Genomic DNA, 27,171 nt, shown 5'->3' on the forward strand with positions numbered 1-27,171 from the left:
CAGTAGTGCAATGCAGAGTATAAAAGCCCCACAATAAATGGTGCTACCCACCCTCACAGGCTCGCCCATCTCCGGAGAAGCCGGGGAGGCAGGTGCAGATGTAGGCAGACCCTCCGGTGTACACACACTGAGCACGCTGAGGAATGTCACAGTTGTGTGTGCCCCTCTGGCAGTGGTTTACCTCAGGCTCCACAGCTGGAAGTTAAATGTGTAAGAGAGGAGATGAAAATCTGAACATTCCTTCACAAAGTCTAAGCCTCATAGTAAGTTCATACAAGAGAATAACATCTGTGAAAGATTACAGGAGACAAAGGAAACAAGGAACTGAGGGGTTTTTGCTCTGGGGATTGGAATTTCTTTTTTTTTTTTTTTCCTGAAATCTCCCCTTCCAGTGGTGTTAAATCTTATTAATGTTTTACAATGAATTGACTGTCCTCAGAACCTCACAGGTGCTTGGTAATATAGAATGGGGCAGAAAGGCTACCATAGTGACAGATCCCAATATCCATTTCAGCTTTGGTTGTGAAAAGGGGTCCTGAATGAAAAAATGTAGGGCAGCTCACAGAGCTAATGCACATGTTAGCTAAGTGGCCAGTTCACTGCACTGGGAATTCTTTAGATGACCTGCTACACTAACCTAGTACTGACCCAGGGCTGCTGTCACTTGGCAACAAATAGGAGCTGTGACTCACTCATTGAGAGATAAACACATTTGTCAACTACTGGAGAGATCTGGGACCAGACCTGTGATGTTGACAGCCATGGCTTTGAAAGCTCTGCATTACTTTGCATATAAAGTGTTTCAGGAAGTTGCTGGAGCTCTGCCTATGCTTACCTATTACACCAGAGAACAGGGAAGGAAACAATGGTACTTGAAATAGGAAGAGGTAAAATACTACAAAAATTCTGGGCCTGAAAAAAGGGTGTCCAGTATGCACATCTATGCAGAGAGTTCCAGCTGCTCTAACAGAGGCTGCTGTAACACTGAGGCTGTCTTTACACAGTTATGACAAGGATTTGAAAGGGGGCCAAGACATGAGTCTACAACGTTCATTTCATCACAGCACACAGATGGAAGCTACCACAGTGTCAGCAGGGAAATAACAAAAATCTTCTATCAGAGCCATATCTGAAAACACTCATTTTTTCTGTTTCTCTGGAGGAAATTACATCATTGTTAGAACCATTAATAACTTTATTTGATGAAGTAAGTTTTGGATTAAAAAGAAATCAATTAAAAACAGTATTATAAATACATAAGGTAAGAGCTGGAGCTCAAAGGGAGTCTCCAAGTCTTTCTGTTTCTCATCCTACAAATAGGAGGACAAGATTTATTTACAATTCTCTTATAAAGCTACTCAGTGAATCACACAGCTGGTATGAAAAAAAGGGCTGGCTCCAAAGGAGCTGAGTCAGAACTAGTATCCCAGAGCAACTTGCAAAAGCACAGACGGTTGCTGTTGCCCCTTCTGGGGTTCAAATTCTTGGTAGGTTTTAAGACCCTCTACTGCGAAAAGATTATCATGACATTTCTTTCCAATCTGTTGGGAAACTTGAGTTTAATCTTCCCTCTCTTCAGCCTTAAAAATACAATTTGTTTTTGGTTGAAGGAAGGGATCAAACTGAAATCCTTCAAGCTAGGCAAGGAATTACTTAGCACTTGCTAAAAGTGGAACATCAGCTTCATGGGAAAGTGGTAGAGTGAAGCTGGTGAGGTCATGGCTGGAGGGAAGAATGTTCCCTTTCAGGTCCAAGTCACAAAACTTCAGTGTTGGACATAATGGAAGGAACATAAAGCTGCTCTTCCACATCTCACCCTATCCCTTCCAGTGGCCTTGGTAGAAGGAGCTGCTTTTTCTGACTGTTCTGCAAGAAAGAGAATTAGGGTGCACTGTGACTTAGGGAACTGTAATTCCTACTGGAGCAGAGAAATTTGGCTTGTGATGGAATGTAATACACAGCATGCAAAGTCACAAACTCAAGGAAAGTAATGCAACTCTCTGCTGTAAGATGAAGGCTCCTCATTCTTTGCTGAAGAACAGTCTTGGCTATAATGAGCAACGACCTGGATGCATTTAATCAGCTGATCAAAAGGGAGCTAAACTTACACCACAAAGCTGTCACAACAGAAGCAAAAAATCCTCAGCTGTTACCAATTCTTTCCAAAAGAAAGAGGAACTTCCAGCCATACTGGTAGTATAAAGCTTCCAGCCATACTGGTAGAGTGTGAGTAGATTTTTTTTGGTACAGAATTACTGTCAGATTGCAAAGAAAAATTCTAACAAGAAAAAAAAATTATTTCCATCCTATCCTGACAGTTGCAGCTCTAGAGTTAGTCATTATTCCTTTTTGGTTATTTGTCATTATCCCTCTTCTATCTACCATTTGTGGATTCCTTTTTCCAAAAGGAATTTCTACAACTTGAGTGAAAAACAGGGCAAAGAGGAAAAAAGAAAAGATATCCCTTGTTAGGACAACCTTAGTCTAGCAAATGCAGATTAACTAAGGCTTTCTCCAGAAAAAAGTTGTTAAATTACAGAAAAATAAACTAGTTTAGTGACAACTACTGAATTTGATATTTAATGGTCCATTAAAAATGAGCTAAGAGCCAAACTGCAAATATTTTAACAGTGATCTGCAGCTACAACTCTTTTTCATCATGATAAATTATCACTTCAGAAGAAGTCTGCAATAGTCAAGACACACTGGTTTAGAGCTGTGCAATTTCTTGTCCAAGGGATGAATTTGTAACTGAAATCTCATCTGTTAAACTGAACTCTGGATTAGACAAAAGAAGCAAAACACAAATCCCCAAAAAGTCAAAAGAACAGCACTTAGAAAGTGAAGAAAAACCCGGTAATTGTAAGCTGCAGCACAAACTCCTGAACTACACTCATGCTAAAAATCAGCACAGGCATGAAGCACTGTCTTCTATCCCTGTGAGATGGATCACAGCCCAATGGCTGGTGGGCAATGCTTTTCAGAAACATGAAACTCACCAACACAAGTCTGCCCATCTGCTGCAAACTGGTATCCCCCAACACACTCGCAGCGGTAGGTTCCCGGCTGGTTGTTGCAGTCTGCATTGCTGCCACACAGCCCTGGCTGCTCTGAACACTCATCAATATCTATGGTATTAAAAGGATCTTGGTTATTACAAAAATGCATTTAATATTGATGCCAGAAAAACAGAAACTGGGGGACTCTAGGTTAATTGCAGTCTTCTGTACTTAGGCCATGGCTTGGATAGACCACACCTCTTATGAGATATTAATAACCTGAAAGTAAGTTTTGAGGTAACTGTGTCCTCAGTTAATCTGCACCAAAAAGAAGAAAACAAACCAGGAGAAGTTCTATCATGGAGTAATAAGGGGATGCCATGGGAAATTGCCAAAGAAAATGCAACCTGAGGTGATCAGAAGCAATGATAACTACTGGGGGAGCATGAACTCTAGGAAAGGCTTCCACTTTCATTATCCATAGACATCTCTAATCCACTGCTGCCCAACTCACAGCATCAGAGGACTGGAAGGGAAAGAGTGATGCCATCATTTTCATTAGCAAGTTGATTAAAATGTTGGAGTGGAAGGAGAGTTGTGCTTTGGGTTTTAACAGCCCCCAAAACTTTTTTAGGTAATAGGGATGACACATTCCATTAACACACACTTTCACCTCTTGAAAACAAGTATTAGTGCTGTGATTTGATTGCAAGGCAAAAACCAAATACACTAGGAATACAGAGCTAGAGAGAACTGGGAAATATAAGTCTTTTGGAACAGAAATGGATTTTCAAAGTAGATCGTGAAAAAGATTATTTCAATGAATTGCTCTGTCGGCATGTGCATTTCCTACTTCTCATCTCCCTTGAGAACTTTTAACCTAGTTGACTCATTTTAACCAGAACTTGCATTACAGTAAATTTCTCAAAACTAAGTTCCCACATACTTTATAAAAAGATGAACTGGGTGGGAAAGATGCTTTGCAAGATAAGAAAACATACTCTTCAAGACAGTCAAACTTGCTTACTTTGATTATTGAGACACATAGCCCAGCATGTATCTAACCTTAAAATGAGCCACTTAGGGCAGTTCATTTTGCTTGAATGGCTAATCCTGAGGGTCAATATACCTCAAGGAAAATAAATTCTACACTAGCTTTCATTTTGCAATGTATTGAAGCGTTTTGATACCGTAACAAACGTTTCCATCTCCACGGAAGCCAATGGAACATTCGCAGAAGAAACGATTCCCAGTTCCTGGACGGCACACAGCGTTGGTGTCACAGTTATGAGTGCCAGTGTAGCAAGGATTCCGGTTAATATCAGCAGAACCATCTGGCAAGAGAGACACTACATTTAGCCTTGAAAATGCGGTCCAAGTAATAGCACCCAGTTAAGGCCAGGAATGAGGTTCCAGGTTTAATGTGTTTCCAGGTTTAATGTGCTTGTAACACATATTAAACAAGGAAACATTTTTTGCATCAGGAAGAAAGGGCCTCGCAGGTGATATGCAGGTGATATCAGATATGTATTTAATAGCACATGTATTCCTTGCTACTTGTACAGAGGAACCCTGAGTTTAAAGAGACACAAAAACCTCTTTAAAGAACAAGTCAGAAAGAAAATTCATTTTCCAGTCACTGACACAAGATTCAAAACATGATTCCTAACAGCTTGGTTTATTCATTTAATTAGCAGAACTTTATTTTGTAGCAAACAAAAGTGAGCACAGCCTGGTTTTATATTCATCTGGTATGCATTTTCAAATTGTCTCTCTGCTTTCTGATATCAGTGGAAGCTTGGACGGCTCATCTAAAAAAATACCTTTCAAAAGCAGCCTACAATTCAAAGAAAAAATGCTGTGTTTCAAGATAAACTATAGAAACTCATCCATGGTAAATCTCATTCCCCTCTTTTTCTCTCTTCTCTGACAGTGCCCTTCCCAAAAAAATTAATAGAGGAACTACAAATTAGGTAAAGATAAACAAAACACTCTATGCATCCAACTGTGAATAGCTTCAAGATGGTGTACTGAGAGTATTTCAAGGAATTAGACATAAACCCCAGTGAATTTCAATAACACAGCATCAATTAAATACTCTTTCTCAAGTAAAAATACAAATTTTCAACAATTCCATTTTTCTCCTTCACTGGTGGATCTGGACTGCTACTAAATAATGAAAGTAATTCATATAACTCGTTAACACCCACCTAGGGCAGGCTACAAAAAAGGATGACTGCTCTTAATTGCTTACAAAAGAGAAAAAGCAAAATTTGCAATTGATACATACCACTGATGGGGCCAATGGAATTGCTCATGGCGTATCGCAGGATCTGCTCGTCCCTGTTGTACAGGACAAACACACTGTCCACTGAGAGCTGCTGAGTGGCAGGAGCAGAATGGGGGGAGTCATCGTGGATGCATTCATCAAAGGAGATGGTCTGGCGCCACTGATAGGCACCCGTGTAGGTGGCAGCCACTCCATCCCTTTCTGGCTCTGTCACCGTGTACTCCCTCGAGGATGATGAAGTGATCACTGAAACATGACAGCAAACACACTGATCAGAGCAGAGACCAAAAGCACCCTGTCAAATGCTATCTGTAGACCTGGGATGCAGTCTGTGTAGTGCAAATGGGAATTTCAAAGGCTAGAAGCTGTGAAAGGGGATGTATTTCCATGCAAAGGAACAAGCACTGGAGTACACTTACTCTGTTCTCAGGGATCACAGATTTTAGAAATGAGTAATTTGATTTATTTTGACATATTTAAAAAATTTAACTTTACTTTGTGGATTTCCAAGCAAACTGGGAGATTCCTTTAGGTTCCTTTTTAGATCTCCAAGCTAAGGACAGTCACCTCACCAGCCTAAACTACACCCACCTTTTAGTTCATTGTAGGCTATTAGCCTTGGATTTTAACAGAGTCCTGAAGAAGCTGCATGTCTGAGAGCTCCTGCACGCTTCACAACAGTTTTCTATACTGGGAAAAATTGTGAACAAAGCTCTTCAAAAAGATCTGGGCTTGTGGATCCTCCCACTGACAGAAAGGTCCTCAGAACACCAGTATTCTTTGTTTGGACACCAGAACACACCTATATCAATCCACTTGCAGCAGCTGGCTAAAGCTGGATTTCTGCTAAGTCCATTAGGTACGCTATAGGACAGCAGATTTGCAGCTGTCTGAGTCCTGGTAAATTAAATCCAGCCTGAAGGACACCTCCCTCCAGCCTCTGACTTTACCTCCATGGGAACAGTATTTCTGCCAAGTAGACAACTGTTCTGTAGAGCAGACACTGCCCAAACTCTCAAGTTATTCAGCACAAAGCAGAAGTTTCCTGATGCTTCCCCTTCCTCCTCCTCCCAGTCCAAAACACCAGGCGAAGCACAAGCAGGTTCATCACTGGCTACCAAACTCAAACATTAGTGAAAATAAGGCAGTGATGTAACCACACCATTTTCTAGCTCTAGTAACCAAAAGTGCATCTTTGGAGAAAAATGCAGTATCTCCAGAATTCATGTGCACATGGGTGCACCACAGGCTGCTTCATCTGTAGTATTCATCTCTTTGACAGCTGGGCTGGCTGGCCAGCAGCAACCTCACTTCTCCACTTTCTGTATTGAAAAACCAGTAATTTTATCCAGGGAGAGGAAAGCAAAAAAATTGAGGAAAACAAGATTGTCCTGTAAATAGTGAATGAAGAATGGTTCTCATAGGAAACCTAGGATCTGTGATAAAGGAATTGAGAGAGGAGTACTGAAGAGACAATGTAGGAAACTGATAAGGGAATTAAGAGGTAATTTCCAGTTGGTTGTTAAAATTCAGCTCAAATAATACTGATAAATGCTTGCAGAGTCATTGTAACGAAGTTGACATGAGACATAGTGGTAAACAATGGGTTTAGTCTCATCAAAGATCACAGTTCACTTAATGACATTACCACAAAAAGGTATAAGCCAGTACAGGGCTAAAGGGCTGTGGACTTAGAGAGAAAACCTTTATCCCTTTTACACTGCCATCAACAGCCTAAAAAAAAAGATCAACAAAAAGGGAATTCAAGAGTGTTTTGCAAACAACAGCTCAGAGAAAGTTAAACCTGTATTTTTTCGATGAAAATATTAGAAATATTTGCATTGTCCCACTCAAAATCCACTTTATTTTGAAACCTTTTCCTAAGGGGTAAAACGCAACTTTCTAAAAGTCAAAGTCAAAGGGTCCGAAATACACTTGCTAAAAAGGTAATAAAAGAATGTTTTTCAGATTGTCTTAGTGCATGAAGAAGACACTTTCTCATAACTTCATTCTTATGGAACCTTACCTGAACTAGACGTGTGGTAGAGTTCAGTGTAGGGCTCTATATGGACTGACGCCCCAGACGGGATCTCAGGTATTCTGCCCTCCATTTCTGTGCTGATGGTGAGGTGACCATGCTCATCAATGCCACTAAACTTCTGCTTTACAACGAGCTTCTCATTGTTGCCAAGAAAAGTTACTTCTGTTTGCCGTGTAAACTCACCACCTAAAGAAAGATAATTAGTTTAACACTAAACTTTATAGAGGTTTCCAATTCCTTCTATTCCAAATGTTGCTTCTAGTAGATAAAATATAAATCACTATTGTCTGCAAGTTTTGATGTAGCACAATTGCTAATGTCTTGTGTTTCTAATGAAATAACTTTCAGTAAATTTTTTTAAGCACTGCACATGATAAATCATAAATCCCTGCCCTGAGGCAGTGGGGTTTTAATAAAATAAGAAGTAGTTCTGACTAAGCTAATAGCAGTAGGCCTTATCCTACCATTTAAAAGGACATTTTAGAGAAAATTTCCATTAGGAGTACAGAGAGTTAAAAAAAAAATCAAAATCCAGTACATCTGTTTCCAAATCAAAACCAAGTGGAATGTATGTTGAAAATTCCAGAACAAGCTTCAAACATACCAAATCTGAGAAAATCCCAAACCAAAAAGCTGTGTTCAACTAAATTCATATTACAAGTCTGTAAAGGATCAAATTTTCAAGAGAAACACATGTTCTGCTAGAACAGATTGAATCTACAGCTTGAATTCACAGCAGCACAACCAACCAGATTTGACCTTAATCTCTTATGAAAAGCTTGAATTGTGAGCTAGCACACTAGCTAACAGAGTCATTTGCATGTCATGCAGCAGCTGTTTCTGTAAAGTGCTTCAGACCCTCAGGAGGTCAGGTTACCGTTTCTCTTTCGCTCTGTTGGTACAGAGATTTAACAAGTTAAATCTCTTGAAGATGTAGGAGAAGCCTTTTTAGTAACTATGTACACTCTAGTAACAACCCCCTCAACAGATCTTTTTAATAATATCTTTCTTGAAGAGAAACTTGCCAAGCCAATCTTCTCTCTAACACACTTTGTTGCACACTGCCAGAAAATTAAAAGGTCCATTGTCTATATATTAGAAACAAGAAAAACTGTGAGAAATTTGATTACAAAAAACCATTTTGCAGCTCAGAAGAGATGTGTTTTCACTCCATATTGATTCTAAATACAGATTTCTATCAAGACAGAAGAAAGCATAGCAATTTTGAACATTATTTTAATTTAGAAGTTACCAGTAATGCTGAATCCATTTTTATATCCTTGGTGTTCCACAGCAAACATCCATCCTATGATACCTCCAATAGAGGCAAGAGGTAGTAAAGAATACCCCAAAGCTTCTGGGATTGTGCTGATAGCAGTGTAGGCACGCCCTTGGTTCATCACAACATAGGAGTGGAGATCAGTGTTCTCAAATACAACTGGGACAGGGTTGTTTCCTACAAAGATTCTTCCTCTGACCTTGCCATTGACTCTCTGAGGAGAACCTGGCAAATCAATACAGCTCATCAGAACAAAATAACAGTATTCTCATACTCTCCAAGGAACATGTCCAGAGTGTTTGCAACATTCAGTGCTAAGAGTTGAAATAAATGGCAAACATTTATTTCAGAGTTCAGACAAGAAACTGCCACATGCTTATGTAGACACATGCAAGTGTGGATGATTAAATGGCCAAATTTACCTGAAGACATGCTCCTTATCCTCACTAAAAGTTCTGTCTGCAAAGATATATAACACTGTTACAGTGTATCTGACAGTAAGTGGCAGACAAACTCCAAGATCATGCTTCATATCAATACACACTAAATGGAAATTTTTTCATTCCTCATTAAGAGACTAATGCCATTAGGCATTAGAATAATTTACCTGTTATTCTTATCTATTACATTTCTTGGCTCTGAACTATTGGCCATTTTGAAGACTGGCAATATTATACAGAAGTAGCTATTTTGGATTGCTAATTTTCTCCTGTTTATAATTTCCTACATGGAAGTTTTAATTTGATTATTATCAGATCCTTCGTTTCTTTCTATGGAAAATCCAGTTTTATGAGCTGAAAGCTAAGTATTAGGTTTTGCTTTCCTGGTTTATAAAACACAGTCTTGCAGTAAACTATCTGAGTTGCTGAAATGCATCTGTACTCTGAGCCAAATCACTACGAGGATTACAAGTGTATACATAAGAAATTCCTTCATGGACTTTACACAGGAACAAAGTTTAAATGGGCATTTAACAGAAATCTGGCAGATCACCCTTTAGTAAAGCAGCTTAAGAATCAAAGAGGAGCCATGCTCTTTGGTTCAACGATCAAAGTTAATTTGTTCATCACTTTGAACTGTCCATTTCTAGAGTGAGGACCATATCAGATTATAACACGTTGGAACTTCATGACTAATTCTAGGAAATACCACTGGATGTTATGTTTTCTTTTAAATTATGTCAGTTACAGAAGAAGTTCATTTCTTTCTAGAAAGTCACATTAAAATGCATAAAGCCTATAATTGACCACTCAAAATAATCTGCTTCACTCAAAAAACCATTTTAAAAAGTAGACCTCACTGATTCAAATGCCTTTCACTATATCTCAGTGATAAGTCTTTCAAAAAGTTTTTATCAGGTCTTTTTTGGAATTGAATACTGGTCACCTCATTCAAGAACTCCATATGTAATTGTTGCTTATGTATCTAAATTTCAAACCAGTTACCTTCTGCTACACACTGTCTGCCATTTCCTTTGTAACCAGCAATACAACTGCAACAAAACCCGTTGGGATAATCCCTGCAAATAGCGTGAACAGAGCACTGGTGACGGTTGTTAGCGCAGGTCTCTTGGACATCTGTGTGGTAGCGAAACACTGTGGAAAATAAGACCAGACATTTATATTTCATGCAATTACTGTGGTATTCACATATCCCTGGGCTAGTTTAAAAGTATCTCTGGACTAACTTGATCAGATTTTCATTTTCTCTTTAAGGAAAGCGAACTATTACAATTGATATTGGCTAACCTTGCAATATGCAGGCAACTTTCTCCTATTTTGCAGTAAACCTCAGGGCTTTGGCTGTTTAATTATTTAGTTAGAAAGCTGTTTAATTCTATTGATAGATAGATCAATATTGATCTTCAGCAGATCTATATTAACACAGATCAGTTAAAATTCCTGTCAAAGCTAAAGACATAATTTTAATTTGTCCTTGTTTCTGGATCAAAACAAAAAGGGGACTTTTTAACTTTAGAACAAAATATATTATTACGGTACCCAGGACCATGCAGCAGCTGATGCTCCCTATAATCCTAACTGTTTAACCCGGCTATTTAATGGAGGTAGCAATTCTCACCCCTGCTTCAAGAAACAATGATAATCTGGGCAGTCAGTCACACTACTCTGAAATTTCTAGAAACACTTTATTAGAAGTTAGAATTGCTAGTTCCACCCTTCTAAGACTTGAGGCCATGAAACCAGCCAAAAAAATTTACGACAGTGTCTATTCCAACCTTTATTAAACCATCTGTATTCAGTAACACATCAGAGAAAGGTCTGTGAGCTTGACTAGGGAACTAGTTTACTAGACTGACAAAAACTGCATTTGAGGTGACATCCAAATTAACCACCACAATAAATAACACAAACTTATGACATGTCCAGTTTTTCAGATATTAAGCTAATGTAAAGGAAACATCGTTTCTTTTGTAATTCAATTTCTTTCACATGTCTTTTTTGCAGCCTGCCCATGTTAGAAGAAGCTTAACTGTACAAAAGACCTTACCTATTCCAGTTTCATCAAATTCTTCCACATCTATGACTTGAGGTGGCTGTGGGGGGAACTGCTGGATCCGAAACTGGCGAGGTGGAGCTTTTGCTGTCGGGAAATTTTGAGGACTATAGAAAGACTCAGTTGAAGGTGTTCCTGTTACATCTTGGAATGAAGTCAGAAAGTCTTCTGCAGCCAGCTGAGGAACACTGTATGTGACAAGGTGCTGATCCTCTTCAGTGCTGTCCGCACTACTTGTGATATACTGCTGTGTTATTTCAGTGGAACCATAGTCAGACATAAAGGGCTTAGAAGTCATCTCCTGGTCTTCCTCGTTGGGCTCTACGCTCTCCAAAATATTGCTGATATTGGCAGGCACGATACTGTCAGATGAGCTACCAATGTCAAACACCCAGATGCCCTGCTTCCCAGCATTGCTGCTTCTGTCAAAGAGAAGCACATGCCAAATAAAGTAAGCTGTGTGGTATTTCTAGCCTACACACAATGTTATCCTTCACTGCAAAGTTTCAGGACAAAACTGTCTAATTATCTTCCCTACATTACATTCTTACCTACAGGTACAGTTTATTCATCTGTGGAGCACCCCTGACAATTTGGGTAACATTTTTTTTTTCCTCACCCAGAGCTCTGTTGAGAATTTCTAACTTTCTTGTCTCCAAAGAAGATGGGAACAGAAGGAGAGTTTAGGGACACAAAGATCTTGCTACCACTTACTAAAACTTTCTAACTCGTTCCCTTTCCTGCTAGTTCACTCTTTCAAAAACACAAACTCACAAAAACAACCTGCCCAGGATAGATTATGAAGAGTTGTAGTCTAAGTGGTACTACTTATAGAAGAACAAAGTATACTGGAATTCCTACCAGTGACAATGGGAATATGGACTTTTAACAAATTACACCAAAGTCCTCAAGGGGGTGGATATTTCTCAGTGACAGATCTTGTGACTTCTCATGCAATGGCTAATGGGATCTTATTAGTTCTCACTGATTCATGCTACAATTAAGAATACCATTGAACTCAGATGTTTTCTTGAGGAGTTTAAACAAAGAAAAAAGCATACTTGTACAGGTTTCTAATGCTGTCTTCATCATTAGCAATGACATTGTAGGATCCTGGCTTTTCCCAAAAGTAGTAGTTTGTAGAGGCTTGACTAAAGCCAACCATAGCAGGAATATTTTCATCACCATTCTTGGAGTATGTGCTATAGAATTGCAAACTATCTTCTGGATAAAGGAAAATAGCATAGGAACTGGAATCAGAAGAGGCTAAGACAGCCTGGAATGTGTTTCTCTGTGGAAAAAAAATTAACACACATTTACTCACATCAAAATAGTTTTAAAAAAGTATTTTTTTTTCTTTTTAAACACAAAATTAAAATCAGAATTTTCATTTAAAAGAAAAAATTATCAAAAATAAGTAAACCTGTAGGAAATAGTCAGATAGGCTACCCAAAACTTAAAAATTTTAAATTCTGTAGTGCTATAGGATGCTATTTCATTTTCTTAAAATAACAGAAGTGTTGTGCTAGACTAAATAAAAAATCCTGTAAACAGAATGCTTGAAGTTCAAGTTTCATGTTACTCAAGTCATTTCCCACAGGAACAGTCCTGACTACTGTAGGAACCACTGGGACAGCACCTCAGATATCAGCTGCTCATTGCTATCTGGGTGCAGTATTGTTACTATAAACACAATGCTTGTGCCAAGTTCAGCAAAAGAAATTAGATGTTGACATAAAAAGATGTGCTAAGAAGTGTTCTCATCAACTTTGATAACTATAATACAAACTTTATAATCAGCATTGATAATGGTATACAAAGTTACATATCCTTGCAGGATAGTACCTGCATGGTTTAAAAAGGAGAAAATGATTTGTGAATAATAATAAAAATAATCTTTAGCTGTTTCTTAAAACAATACTAGCTACAAAACATGAGCGTTTTCTGAATGCAATATCATTTGTTCAAAATGGGCTTAAGATCCTACTAGTCCACATAGTTATCTGATTTTACATAGTTTGATGTCAAAATTACTTAAGAGTCTTCTGAAAAATGCAAGCCAGTATTTCACAGAGGGAGGTCAGGATATTCTGGTTCAGTTATTATCACAACACATTTAACATTCAAAGTAAGAGTCATTAGGAAACACATCTAAATCAGCTATGTAGTTTCAAGCATTATCTTTTGAATTAATAAAACATTATTAGCATAAATCTCAAGTAAAAGTTCTGGAAACTCCTACTTTGCTGCAGCCTTTTTGATGATGATACACATTCTTAGGTCTGCAGAATTCATTTAAACACACAGAACTTCAAGCCTTCAAAGCAAAAGGTTACAGTGTTACACTTTAGCTGAGCATGTGTCCAACATCACTTAAAGCTCTGATTGACATTCACCTTTTCTTCCAAAGCATGATCTTCTCCTGGTGCCTGGAAAGGAGCCACAAGCTTCCAGGTAACAATAACAACACTGCTGGGATCAAAAGCAGTCTCAGGAAAACCTCTTTTGATATAGTCTGATGCAAGTTGCAAGACATCTGAGGATGAATCTTCTCTGTAGTACACATTTCCACGTCCATCTGTTGTGTCCAGGTCAGCCATAAAAGGAGCAATAGCCCCAAAACTCACTGGGAATTTACCAAGGTATTTCTCTTCACTTGAGGGTTCATTCACTGCAATAATCCCATTAGTGGTAATCTAATAAAAAGATGAAATTTATAACACAAATACTGTTCATACAACTGTCCCCTACACATGTGCTCCAGATCACATTATTTTAATTTTAATTCCAGCAGAAATCGAATCAAAAGTCAGTTTTGTATTTAAAAAGTAACTGTGGTTTTTTAAGCTTGTGTGTTTTTTATCCCATGTCAGGAGTCCTGAGATTTTGGTTGCCCAAAATCAGAGGTCAACTGTACAGATGAAACAGCCTTTTTTTCCTAGATAAAGATTTTAGCTATTTAAATTTCAGACACCTATTGTCTCTTCTAATAGGGACATACATAACCTTTCCATCAATGCTTCAGAAGCTGATCGAATTTTTGAGCCAAGAATTAATTCACACATAGATGCCAACTCAAAAAAACTGCTCCATGCTTATATATTGTAATAGCCCGGGTGAAAGTCTTTTGGGTAGACATACAGATTTCTCTTTGCCTGGCCAGGGCTGCTTTAGTGTTCACTTTACTATAGCCACCTTCTAGGAACTTCTCTGCTACTGTGCAAGGATTACAAACTGCTGCTCACTCTAAAGACATGCTGTGAGCACAGAGCACAGCTCTTATACCAGAGGCTATAGAGCCTAAGAGACAGAACTTCCACAGCAGATATAGGCCACCCTAAAAATTCCTTTACAGCTGAGTGCCCTGACACAGTCTGATAGGAAAATGGGACAAATACTTGAAGGGGGTTGGGGAGTGAAACTCTCTCTCTGCAAATTCATAGGTACTGGCTCAGGGACATTCAACCCATCATTGAGATGATGATTCACAGTCAGCCACCTCTGACTAAAACTGAGAACAATAAATACATACATAGGTGATAGGGCACATCCAAGTGTGACAGCCAAACTCCACTGGCAAACCAGAGCTAGCTCTCACACACACAAGCAATGAGCAAGACTGCAGGTGTCAGGCCTTGAGGCTGTGCACAAAGTACTTACACACAGCTTTTTGTGCCTGCCCCTTCCACCAGCTGGGTTTGGCACTGACTCAGCCACATACAAATCCACCTTCAAGTCTTGGACTACCTGCAGGCAGCCAGGGACTCACTCTACAGCTGCTGCCACATACACAAGGGACTCAAAATGGGACAGAGGTGCCAGAACTGTCACTATAAGCTATGAAATGAAAACTGCAATCTCCCACATATCTCACTCAAAAGGATTCTTGGAAGTCCAAGAAGAACAAACTGTTGCTGGATCTTTTTACACAGTCAAGATACTGTCAACATGATAAAATCTTTAAAAATGCCTAGAAGTGGGTCAGAATGGCTGCTGACTCAAACTCCAAGGCCACCAAGCCCAGCAGCCTGCCAGCTTAGAGATTCAGCAAAAGAAGACATGCACATACTTGTCCAGCGAGCCTCCAACTTCATCCACCTCAAGGGATTCCCTGTGGTTTGACTGTTTTTCCTCAGCAGATGTCTTTCTCATATTTGTTTAGTCTTCCCTTAACACTTACAAACTCTATGCATCCACAAAATCCCTTAAAAAGGAACTCCATGAATTTGTGACTCAGGTCTCTCCTACTTTTGTTTGTTTTCAGTCTGGCTTCCACCTTCATTTGATGGCCCTAAGTTTTGTATTGGGACATACAAAAATCCTACCCAGTCTCTCCCACTATGTAATTTCTCCTCCAGAATGAGGATCCCCAGCCTGCTCATGCACTCCCTGTCTAAGAGCTGTTCTCTGTCTTTGATCACTCTTATTGTCTCCACATATTTCTTCATCCTTTTCCACTCAAATTTGTAAACATGGAGGCCAGTAGGAGGCCACACATATTCTTCACAGAGAAATTGTGGCCTGTGCAATCCCGTCAAGGATGTTGGCTACTTGTGCCTTGGCAACATCTTTAAAATCTGGACCACCACTGCTGCTACGCACAGTAAATCAGAAAAAAGTGTAGTATGAGCATGATACAGATCACTCCTCCATACACAAGAAACACCTATACCTTGAACTCTCCTTTGGCTATCCAGAGGGTCAGTCAGCTTGGTGTATAACTGGATAATGCTTATCACAAACCACTAGCTAAACTTGGCAAATAGTCCCCACAGTATAGCAGAATTTATTTTAAAAGTGGCTTGACATATGCTGACTGTATTTTCCACAGATGTACAACTCCATTAGCAGCTAGAGTGTAAAATACTAAAAAGTGAATATCATGTAAAAAAATAAGTGAGTTGGCTTTTTGCATGAACAGTATATCTAAGGTATATAAGCAGTAAATAATCTATGCAAACATGTTGGGAAAGCAGGTCATGTTAGAAAGGGGGAGAATAAGCTGAATATAGTGAAAATTTTTATACTACTCATTCATGACTTGACAGTGGCCACAGACCCTAAGGTGAGCTATGAATCTGAGGAATAAAGAACTAAATAGACAGCATGGGTTACCTAATTACAGACCCTACAATTGGAGTCGGACATGTAAGAGAAATCTAGTTCAGAAAAGTTCCCAGAACTCCTACAACATCTGTACACTAGATGCTTCATATTCCTGTAAAGCAAAGCTAAAACATGACCTGAAAAGAAAAACCCACCAATTATACTATACCACTGGAAGATAGGATGGAGAATGATGGACATTACAGTCTGTTTGCTAAGAACTTTTAGCAAAGAGATGCACTCCCTCTTTAAAGTCATAAATTTTGTGGAAGTTAAAAGTTTTCCTTCTGCTTTCTTACATTTTTTTGTACAAAAACAGCCCTACTCTCTCCTAAATCCTCTTGTGAGAGATGACTGGAGTTTGAGGTATTTTAAACAAATTCCATGCTGTTCATCAGATCTGGTGTGTGTAGATTTTGCAGCTTTATGATCCCTCATTTATGGCAGAGATTAAAATAGCATTAAGAGAAAATACAATCAGGAATAGTTAATACTGCAGAATAAAGAAGAAGCCAGAAGAAATGGCCCTCCTCTTTTCACCTCTTAGTGACATGAGTTTAGCTATTCCTTTCCTATTTGCTAAAAAATTTAATGTAAGAAGTAAATTTATTACGAAGATGTAAACCCCATTTTTTAAAGAAAGTTTTTAAGTGAGACAGTTAAGCTTTAAATGTTAAGGAAATGTTTCTATAACCCAGAAAACATTTGCAAGCCATCACATGAAAAAAATAAACAAGCTGCTCAATTCGTGCTGTGATTTTTAAGGCAAAAATAAAAGAAACTCACCAATAATGAAAAAAAATGCTTTTAGCTTTCAGATTCAACAATACATTTATATTGACAAACACAGTGGATACTCGTTAACTTCACTCTGCTTCTTTCAAGGTCACAAACATAGATTTAAGTGTGAATCCCAAAATAAAGAGAAGTAATTTGGGGTAAGTACTGGGTTTCATCAAAACATCATTCCTGTCAAAAGGGAAAGGGGGGAAAAGAGGCCTCAGGTGGGCGTTGTCTAAAGACAAGCTTTAGAGTAGTCTTTCCTTTTAGGGTATAACACTATTTAAATTGACAGGAACTAACATAGATGTATTTTTAGCATGTTAAACTTCTGAATTACACACATAGTTAACATACATTTGTGGTTTGTAGCAGAACCAATAATGCACATACACAATTACAGGTCCACCCTGAAAACCAATTGAGAAGAGGAATTCAAAGTAAAGAGTATTTCTGTTAAAAGAAAAATTGTATCGCTGTATGCACAACAAAAAATTAAAGTTTCTAACAAATGAGACACTTTTTTCTTGTTCAATGACTAGGCATTTTATGGACTTGAATATTTCTGAAAAAAATGTTTAGAAAATTTGAATTTATTTTTATAATGACAGTTGACTTAAAGCAACAAAGCTTTATAATACAAACATGACCAACTATTAATTTAAGAAGTTAATAAAAGTAAGGATTAAAAAATTGAACCAAGCTTGCATTAGAGTTTTCTCAATTCTTTTCTAAATGGAGGTAACCCCTAATCCTTCAATTTTTCCACACCAGTGAGTTTTAGTGTAAACTGAAAAAGCCTTAATAGAAGTGTGCTATTAAAACAAACAGAATAGTATGGGTTAGTGATAGACGTAAATGCTATAAATCTTACAAACAAATGCACTATATTGAAGATTACAATATGTGAAAGTCTGTTTCCACTTATATGAAATAAAAGTGCTCTCTTCTGTCTGTGAGAGAAGATTTTGTTGCCAGGGATTTTATGACAACTTGGTACTTAACAATCACTTCACAGAATGCCTTGCCTTTCTATTCATGTGTGCAGCTAACTTAAACAACTCAGCTCCTTAACTGTTAAAAAAGACAGAAAGAGAATCCACATAAAATTTCTACATAAAATTATGTGCACTAAATGTAAATTGTATCAGCTTGATAATATTTACTACCAACTGGGAATACATTGGAAACTCCAGCCAAGCAAGAGCGTAGAGCTTCATAAATACACATTGCAAATATACGATAAAAATGTGTGTTGTGAAAATGCATTGAAAACTGCTCAGCACATTTCCTTAACAGGTATACTTCTCCTCTCCCTACCCCCATGAAGTTTGTACTGTGCTTCTGTTCTGCAATACTTGAGCCAGATTCAGTCCAAGAAAAAGCCTCTGCATAGTGTATAGACGGATACTGAAATGCCATTCATTAAAACTGCCTATTCTTAGTACTGAGAGATGCTGGCAAAGCTCTGGAAGTGATTTGGAAATAGACTCTATATGGGTATTCTTTCAGGCAAAAACTAATTAGAACTGTTCCTGTTTGAGGGTGGGGCAAGTATCAGGGTGATTAAACTAAAGAAACTTAGACTGGTTGATCAAAAACTCTGTCCTGTCTCTGTAGCTTACCTGACATGCTACTTGTTATCTTTGCTTCTCTGTAGCTGAATATACAGTCCACTATCTTTCAAGAATATGTTTGTGCTTTTAAAAGTGTATTTTTTCTTGGTTTGACTAATCAGTGACCAAATTAGAGTACAGAAGGCAAGCCAACGAACTAAGGGTCAAACTGAAGTTGGAACTACCCCTAATACTTCATCTCAGTCAGCTTCAGTGAACAACACCCATTTTCCACACAAGCATGATCCAAATCCCTCAAAATTTTAGATTTCAGATATGATGTCAGGATTTATCTACAAAAAGGAGTGTAATTTAAGTGTCAGCACTAATATACCTCAGTGTAGCACAAGCAAGTTATATCTTCAGTGAATAGCCATGGAGCAGACTCAGTGCATGGGAATACATCAAATTTTGTACATCAAATTTTGAATGACTACAGTCGTATGGAGCTCTAGTTTCCAATTGTCTCCATGTAGGTTAATCCACTGAGTTGCCTCTTAGATCCATGATACTAAACCACACTGCTTTATCTGGCCAGGGAGATGAGGTTATATTTACCAGATTAATACACTAAACACATTGTGCCTTCCCTACCAAAACCTTTCTAAACATGCTACGCAGCGTGTTCAATTGCTAGCCTAGATGGGGCTTAAGGAGAGAGAGGCAATGATAAAGTGTGCAGTACCCTTGCAGTGTTCTGAAGACATGCTGCCATTTTAAACTGTTCTCCTTATGGCTGCTTTTCAGCAGCTCTGCCCCAGACAATCTGTTTTCAATCCCACCTTCAAATACTGAATACCCTCCATCAGCTTTAAACATGCACACACCACTCTGGGATGCAGATTCCACTGTGAGACATGCACACAAGGCTGAGATGTGCTTGCAGCCCAAAGCCTGCAATTACTATGCATATGGACATCCTCCTCTTTGATCACTCCTAGTGTCTCCACATATTTCTTCAACCTTTTCCATTCTGTAAATTTGTATACAAGGAGGCCACACATATTCTTCACAGAGAAATTATGGCCTGTGCAAGACCATCAAGGATGCTTTAAGAGACGCCTAAATCAATGAAGACCTGAGAGTGCCCAAGATATTAAGGAACAGAAAGGTCTCCCAGTGCTTAGAGGTGTAAATCTTCGACAGGTTAGGCCGCTGGTTAGACACCCCATTTCAGTTTTGTGACTCTGGAATGCCGAAAAACACAAAGCAGACCACAACGAGGATGTTTCTGAGCGGAACACTCTGTACGAGTGCAGAGAACGCCTGGGGATGGCATTCACTCTGGTTAATCGATTGCATTTTCTTTGCCCTCCTACTATCAGTTGCATTGTCTCCCACCGGAGGCTGTGCACCTCGAAGAATCTGCCCCGGCCACAGTGTGAGAAGGGAATTAACACGGCCCCGATACCTGACTGAACACAACTGGAGCAACTAAGTTCTTCGGACCGATCTCTGACCTCGGCACTCCCACAACCCACGCGGAGCCCACAAGCACCACGGCGCACCCGCCCAAAGCTCTCCGAGGCGTCCCCAGGAGCGGTTCCGACCCGCCGGCAGCCAAAGGGGGCCCCACACTCACATAGAGGGAGCGCACGGCCGCGCCGTAGAAGCGCAGCGCCGTGCTCAGCTCCAGCGCCGCCGAGTGCACATCGTCCCCGGGCTCCAGCGCGGTATCGCCGCGGTCCTTGCCGTAGGGCAGCAGCGCCAGCGGCTCTGCGGGCAGCGCCAGGGCGGGCAGCGCCAGGACGGGCAGCGCCAGGGCCAGCAGCGCCCAGCGCGGACAGCTCGGCGAGGCGCGCATCCCGGCGGCTCCCGGCGCCTGCGGCAGCTCCGTCCCGCCGCTATAAGCGCGGGCAGCGGGGCCGGGACGAGCGGGGGGGCCGCGGCCAATGGCAGCGCGGGGCGGGCGGAACGGCGGCCCGGGGACCCCCGCGGCCGCTCCCACCGCCCAGCGCGGCTCAGCAGCGGCATCGGCCACGGGGGTCGCTCCCGGCCCGGAGCTTCGCCCGCGGGAGCAAAGCGGGGTCCGCTCAGCCCGCGGGGACCGACCCTCGGAGCGCTCCGGGGGGGCGGGGATGGGGACGCTCAGCCGTGTTCGGGATCATTGTCGCTTGAGGGGCGCGAAACTCGCCAAGCTAAGTCGGTGCGGGGCCGTAGGCATCCGGCAGATGCTTTCAAAGCACCACGGCTCTCCGCCAGGGCCAGTGGGGTTTCTGCGTTAGTTTGGAAAATGTGTGCTCAAAGTGACTCCAGCAGCTGCAGTACTTCCCAACAGCCAGAGCACCGAGACCAAATATCAAAATCAACATGAAACAAAAATATGAATCCCCAAGCTGTCTTCTGAAATAATTTTGATACCAGGTGCTCATTGTCGGGGGAAATGAATAAATGCATTGGAATGTGTTTCATAAGTTAACACCATCCATGTCAGAATTGTATTTGGTTGTAAAATAAAACTAAAAAATAAGTAAAACAAATCCACAAACAAAAAATTGCTGTTGATACGAAATACAGAGAAAATAAATATGGTATATGTAAATATATTACTTCTGACTATGTCTTCTTGTTTTATAGCGTGGTCCTACTTCCTTGGAACACTCAGAAGCAACTGAAGAATGGTTATATTTCATATATTTTCCCTAAAACTACCAAGTGAGGACAGCAATATTTAGGGATTAAATCTTGGCCAGTAAAGAATATGCTGTGATATCTCCACAGAAGATTTACAGCAGATAACCATCTGAGGAAAAGCAGCCAAAATGCTACCCACATGCTTTTTTCATGGCTTTTTACTTTAAATGCCTGCACTTTTTTTTTTTTCTCGTAAGAAAGTGTTATTTTGCATTTGGCAAATTGCAAGAGCACAAGACATTCCTGGGTAGAGCTATAACCATGCCAGCCTAAAGGGGAAACACATCTAGTCACAATTATTACTAACATCTATTTACTATTGTATTCTGTATGTCAGTGAAAACAGTCACTGAGACAAACTAGTGTGGAGGTCCGGGAGGAAGATGAGTCTGCTCTCCTTGAGACACTTGCTGTACTTTCACCTGCAACTTCCTTCCATATTTTCAGAGCCTCTACGACAGTAACTGGTGGATTCATGGAATCTTTGGCTTTATATATCCAGGAATATGTGGTTAACCCCTGCCACAAGAGCAGCCTTTTGGCTGGACCACCTCCATATATGAGCATAGACACACATACAAAGATGACTCAACATCCAGATAAGGTATCTTTCTCCTCATGTGACAAATCAGTACTTAACCACAAGCCAACTGTAAGTTCTTACCCATTTTGTATGTGTGCACTGGTTTACCACCACAAAATCATCTTCCTGTTACAAACCTGCCCCCCTATCATAAGCCCATTCCCAAATTTGCAGAACCTAAAAGTTCCTGTGCTTGTGCAACACAGCTCCATAGCAAAGAGAAAGCCTAAATTAACATGGTAACACATAAATTAGCATGGTAACACATACACAGTCACAAGAGAATTATTTCTGTTAGGCTTAGTGTTTTCCACAGTCACATTTACTACAACAGTAAGACTCAACAAAAGGAAAATATAAGTAAAACAAGAAGAAAATCCTCAGGAGATAACATTTTCCTGTCCGATTTACATGATTTCCTTGTATTATGTCCAGAATTTGAAGAACAAGGACCACTGGGAAGGTAGAAACCTAGTGTAGTAAATTTGAAATAGATTTGAAAGCTCAAGAGTTAAGTATCTTCATCTGCATGTTTAAAACATGGGGTATTAGCCATGTTAGGGAAAACCCTTAGTCCATTAGTCAGCCTATTGAGATTGTTTAGTCTACACTTACCTTAAGAGGATTGCAGTGTTTCTGTTGTAATTGCAAGTTTACCTTCTATACAGCTCCCACTGTGAGGAGTTTTAAGCATTGTTAGTTCGCAGACAAGTAAGTAAGTTTCCTGTTGTCCTTTCTAGCATCTTCAGTAAGGACCTAAAAAGGGGGTGGAAAAGCGTGTTTACTTATATTGTAATTAATTGGGAGATATGAATTGGTAACTCCAACCAGAATGGAGAATGCAAAAGACTTCAGCAAGTTTTAAGAATGGAAGGAAAGTATTTAAATGCAAACTGGAATGTCCCAATTGAGAAAGACCTTCCAGAAAGTCTTTCATAGCTGGTAAATACCAAGAACTCTACATTTCCATTGGATATTAAATCAGATTTGGCAGCAGTTTACAAAGCAATAGTATTCCCTGAGCAGCCACTGAGATCCTGTACCACAAATGAGCTGGGTTGATTTTGTTACAAGGAGGTGACATTTTCTAAAGGTGTATAATTACACTGCTTTTCCAGAGACTGCTTGTGAGATCAGAGGTGTCACAAAAACTTCACCACTGGAAAGAATTCAGACTGAAACCAAAAATAAAGATCAGGGGATAAAAGGAAATTGCTAAAGAACTGAACATATACACTTGATAAAATTACAATGAGATTTTATTGAGATCGTGCTTCAAAGATATGTATCATCTTCAACTCAAATATCTGAAGAGTGGTACCAAACAGATGGAGGAATTAAGTGGGTGAGTTTGAGGATTACAGGTGACTAGGACATTGAAATAACTAAAGTATGTCCTAAAGAAACCATGTATCAGCAAATGCTTCCTTACCATGGGGCCTATTTTCAGATAAATCATAGATTAGGCATAGCGGAAGCAGAATGATAGAAATCTTTGAGAAGTCCACACTGGGTTGATCAGATCACTGAGCAATAGACCCTAAGGAATAATTCTGCACTTAACAATGAATTGAGAAAGTCCAACAGACTTGAGTTTCTATGTTCATACAGTGCTAAAATAGCTCACAAATACACACACACATATATTTGAGAATTTCACTACCTAAATGTAAGGAGATTTGGAAAAGGGGTACAGATATGGAGAAGCCTGACCTTTTCAAGCCCCTCCCCAGGTTTCATTAACAGAGAAAACAGAGCTAGCATTCTCTTTGCTGGCATGACTGGAGTAAGGGAAGTAATGCCCTGGGCCTCCCTTGATGATGTTCCGCTGTCCAATGACAACAAAGCATTTTAGCGGATGGATCAAAGGATAGAGTTACCCTGTGGTCATAAACTGGAGAGAACTGAGTATTTGGGATACTGGCAGGAAAGAATAGTACTGAGATCTGCTGAGAAGGAGCATTTTTTAGAGAGACAAGGTCATGGGAATCAGAGAGTTACAAGCAAAGGCAAAGCTCACAGGAAGATCATGGAGTGCACATCATAAATTTAAATCACTCTGTCTTAGAACTTAATGTTCATTGTTCACTAGAGTGGAACACAATGAGATTCCTTCTGTAACTCTACATGAACCAGTATCACCAGGCAGGGCACATAACTCTAGAGCATCTTCAAAAAAAGTGCATTTTGCAGCAGAATTTTCTACAGAAAGAAACTAATTCTGAGGCACTCTTAGATGCTTTTGAGAAGAGGTTCACATGAATGGCGATCTGCATTAGGGCAGAGTGTAGAAGATTGTAGAATCCCTTCTTTTTCTCTCATGCAGAGCTATTGCAGGGAACAAAAGGGCAGCAATTCTGCAGGACAATCTTCTTGGAAACTCATATCCTGTTCTGGAGAACAGCTGGGCAAGAATGGGAATGTGTTAACACTTGGCCAGTGACCTGGTCAGTACAGGAGAGCTACGCTGCTGGAATACAATGGTACACAGCAGCAGCAGATTCCTGCCCCTGAGCATCGCAAGGAGCATGGGAGAAACAGAAGTTCTTAGACCCTTCCTAGATCTACACTTTGTATTTCTGGGGTTCTCTTAATTTATTTCTATCTCTCATTATTAGAGCTGGTAACTATATTAATAGGGGACAGAAAAAAAACCTCAGGGAGGAAATAATACTTGTAGAGAGTCATGAACACTTTTTTCATCCCAATTTAATATTTAGGAAAAAATTAGATGGAAAATGGAACAGAAAAATATCAGCACTGTAAAATGGCTAGAGAAAAACAAAAAAAGTAGGCTTACAATCCTCCCACCTGACATGTAGTCATATGAAAAATATTACTTATTTTAATATATATATTTTCAAAAAATCCTTCTTACATCCTAATGTTTGATCTCTTTCAAGAACAGATTGTCTAATCCAGTAAGAATTCTAGAACTTCTCTGTAGTAAGAGAGAATTGTAACAGAGCCAGAGAATATATAATTAATCTCCTATTTAAATATTCAGCTCAGCAGTAACTACTACATCTACTCCAAGTCTTACTGTTTTGTTATTATCTAAAGATTTTTGCTTTATGCCATAAAAGTCTCCAAACAGACAATAAAAATTACTTCAGACTTTTAAAAAATGCAGCGAAGATAGGAAGACAAAATATACAGTCATTTTCTCATACACACAAAAACCAGTTACAATATGAAGGAACATTGTTTTTCAAACAATGGGAATGGGATGCGGAAAACCAGTTTGAATGGGACAGGAAGACAGCTATGGAAAAGGAATCATTTACCACCTATCTTCTCCAAGGCTAAAGAAATAATTACTCTGACCCACTGATAATTGTGTCAGATTTCAGAACAGAGATATTACACACAGGTAAAATACATATCCTTGTAGTCTGGCAAAGTATTTAGTATTGTACTAGGATTTAGTACATCTCAAGTTAAACCACTGCTTCAGACTGAATGTGCACCCAAACCAAAGGCAATGATAAGTGTTGTATTCTCTTTTATGTGACATCCAGATTTTGGCTGTGAATTTCAGGTGCAGATGTAACACATAAAAAATAGAGGCCGCACTGAGTCTCAACAGCAAAGCTTCTAGATGGCAATCAGAAAGTAAAGAGAGACCAAGCACAGATCTGATGCTTATGGTGGCTGGAAATTCTCTAACAAATGGTTACATCCTCAGCTTTTCTACAAACATTCAGAAAGTCTGAAACACTGACACAGTCTTTCCTGTGACAGCCAAACTACTCTCTCACATCAGCTTCTTGTGTCTGCAGAGCAGCCAGCCAGCCTCACAGAGCCGGGCTCTGCCTGGATTCTCTGCCTGTTAGAATAATATATCTTGCAACAATTGTCATTTAGAACGTATATGATTTCTCAGATGGGTCTAAAGGTTCACAGCAATTCAGAGAAGACAACCTGTTTTCCCCCATGATTATTGAGTGATGTTTTTTACAAGGAAAATGTCTTATATGTGAAACTGATCTTTCTGGAGTGGAAACCATTGCCTAAGTTAGTGAAATTCACTCAAGAAAATCTATCATTACCTTAAGCGACTGTGAGTAAAACACAGAAATTGACTTTCATCCAGGATAGGTGGTGCAGTGGTGCAGCAAAGGCCAACAGTTTTAATTACTGCTTTTTACAAAAGGACCAGATAAGGGAAGAAATATTTCATCAGTAGAACATCTATTCTCATAAACTGTATGGTCTCAAAATTAGGTTGTGGTTCATCCTTACATGTAGATATATTTGTGAAAGCTCCGCAGAAAGGAAGAACAAAATTCCCCATAATTCCATGCTTGGCTAGATTGAACACTAGGTATTGATATTTCCTTTAATGATGTTGCTTGTAAATGTTTTCATTTTTGGTCATGGTCTACTGAGAAAGAATATTCGTCCATCCAAAAAAAGGATGTAAACATTTCCGGATGTCTCCTGGTCAGCTGCTCAAGGTTGGCTACACCAAATGCTTTTGCCTTCAGGAATCCAGTCAGCACACCCTAAAGCTTCCTACAAGTTACTGAAATTTAGCTGTGAGCTTAAAATAATTTTCTGAGGGGGGGAGGGGGGGCAGGGGGGGATGGATGTGTGTGCTTAAAGGCAAAACTTGCCTGAGAATGGCTGAATTATAACCTTCAACTCCAAGAACATTGTCAGCAGAGCAACAATAAAAACAAGGGGATCTGCACTCAAGTCACTCAGCACAGAAACAATTACATTCCCCCTGGGAAGAAAAGAGATTTGATTTGCAAACCCTGGGATTGATGCAATAACCTATTCACTGGAGAAGTGACAGAGTGAGAGCATGAAAAGTCTCTTCTGCAAGATGTTGCAGAAAACAAGTCTACACTCCCAGCTGAGAGAGGGAGAGAGGGTTCTCCCTGAGGCCAAGTAGCAATGACTGCATTGTGTCCAAACTACTAACCCCAGACCTCACTGGAGTGTCCACCCTGCAAAGCATGTAGCCCTCAATCTCTGCTGGGCTACTGCAGCCCTAAGACACATCATTTTTCATTCTTCCCCCTCTTGCCCACTTCTGTTCAGTGTGTCTGAAATAAAATGAACCATTACAGAGACCACCAGTTAGTTAAAGCACAAAACTAAGGGTGTGTCACATACCAAAGCCTGCACCATGAGGGAATGTGCAGGTATTTGAAGTCACAAAGCCTTTGAGCTAGTTCTGGAGGATGAGAAAGGGCAAGAACAATGTCTGGTTGTGGCTTGTGTCTGCCTTTTGAGCGTGGTCCTTGGAGCAAACTGTTGCCAGACTACTCTGTGTTTTGTCATGGAAAGAGCCTTTTGGAGTGTGCAGGAGATCAGC

At 39.8% G+C, this 27,171-nt stretch overlaps 1 protein-coding gene across 1 annotated transcript in view; it reads right to left on the minus strand.

The window, feature by feature from the left end:
* NID1 (nidogen 1) overlaps positions 1–20,429 on the minus strand; it is a 43,300-nt gene extending 22,871 nt beyond the window's left edge. The window contains exons 1-11 of the mRNA XM_009092911.4: positions 20,208–20,429; positions 13,520–13,819; positions 12,185–12,414; positions 11,118–11,545; positions 10,055–10,204; positions 8,583–8,834; positions 7,316–7,516; positions 5,290–5,535; positions 4,190–4,333; positions 3,000–3,128; positions 52–195 (exon numbers count right to left, since the gene is read on the minus strand). Coding sequence (XP_009091159.3) covers positions 52–195; positions 3,000–3,128; positions 4,190–4,333; positions 5,290–5,535; positions 7,316–7,516; positions 8,583–8,834; positions 10,055–10,204; positions 11,118–11,545; positions 12,185–12,414; positions 13,520–13,819; positions 20,208–20,429 — 2,446 coding nt within the window. The remainder of the gene's footprint in view (positions 1–51; positions 196–2,999; positions 3,129–4,189; positions 4,334–5,289; positions 5,536–7,315; positions 7,517–8,582; positions 8,835–10,054; positions 10,205–11,117; positions 11,546–12,184; positions 12,415–13,519; positions 13,820–20,207) is intronic.
* Positions 20,430–27,171: the final 6,742 nt, after the last annotated feature.

This window comes from Serinus canaria, chromosome 3, assembly GCF_022539315.1.
Source record: "Serinus canaria isolate serCan28SL12 chromosome 3, serCan2020, whole genome shotgun sequence".
NCBI lineage: Eukaryota > Metazoa > Chordata > Aves > Passeriformes > Fringillidae > Serinus > Serinus canaria.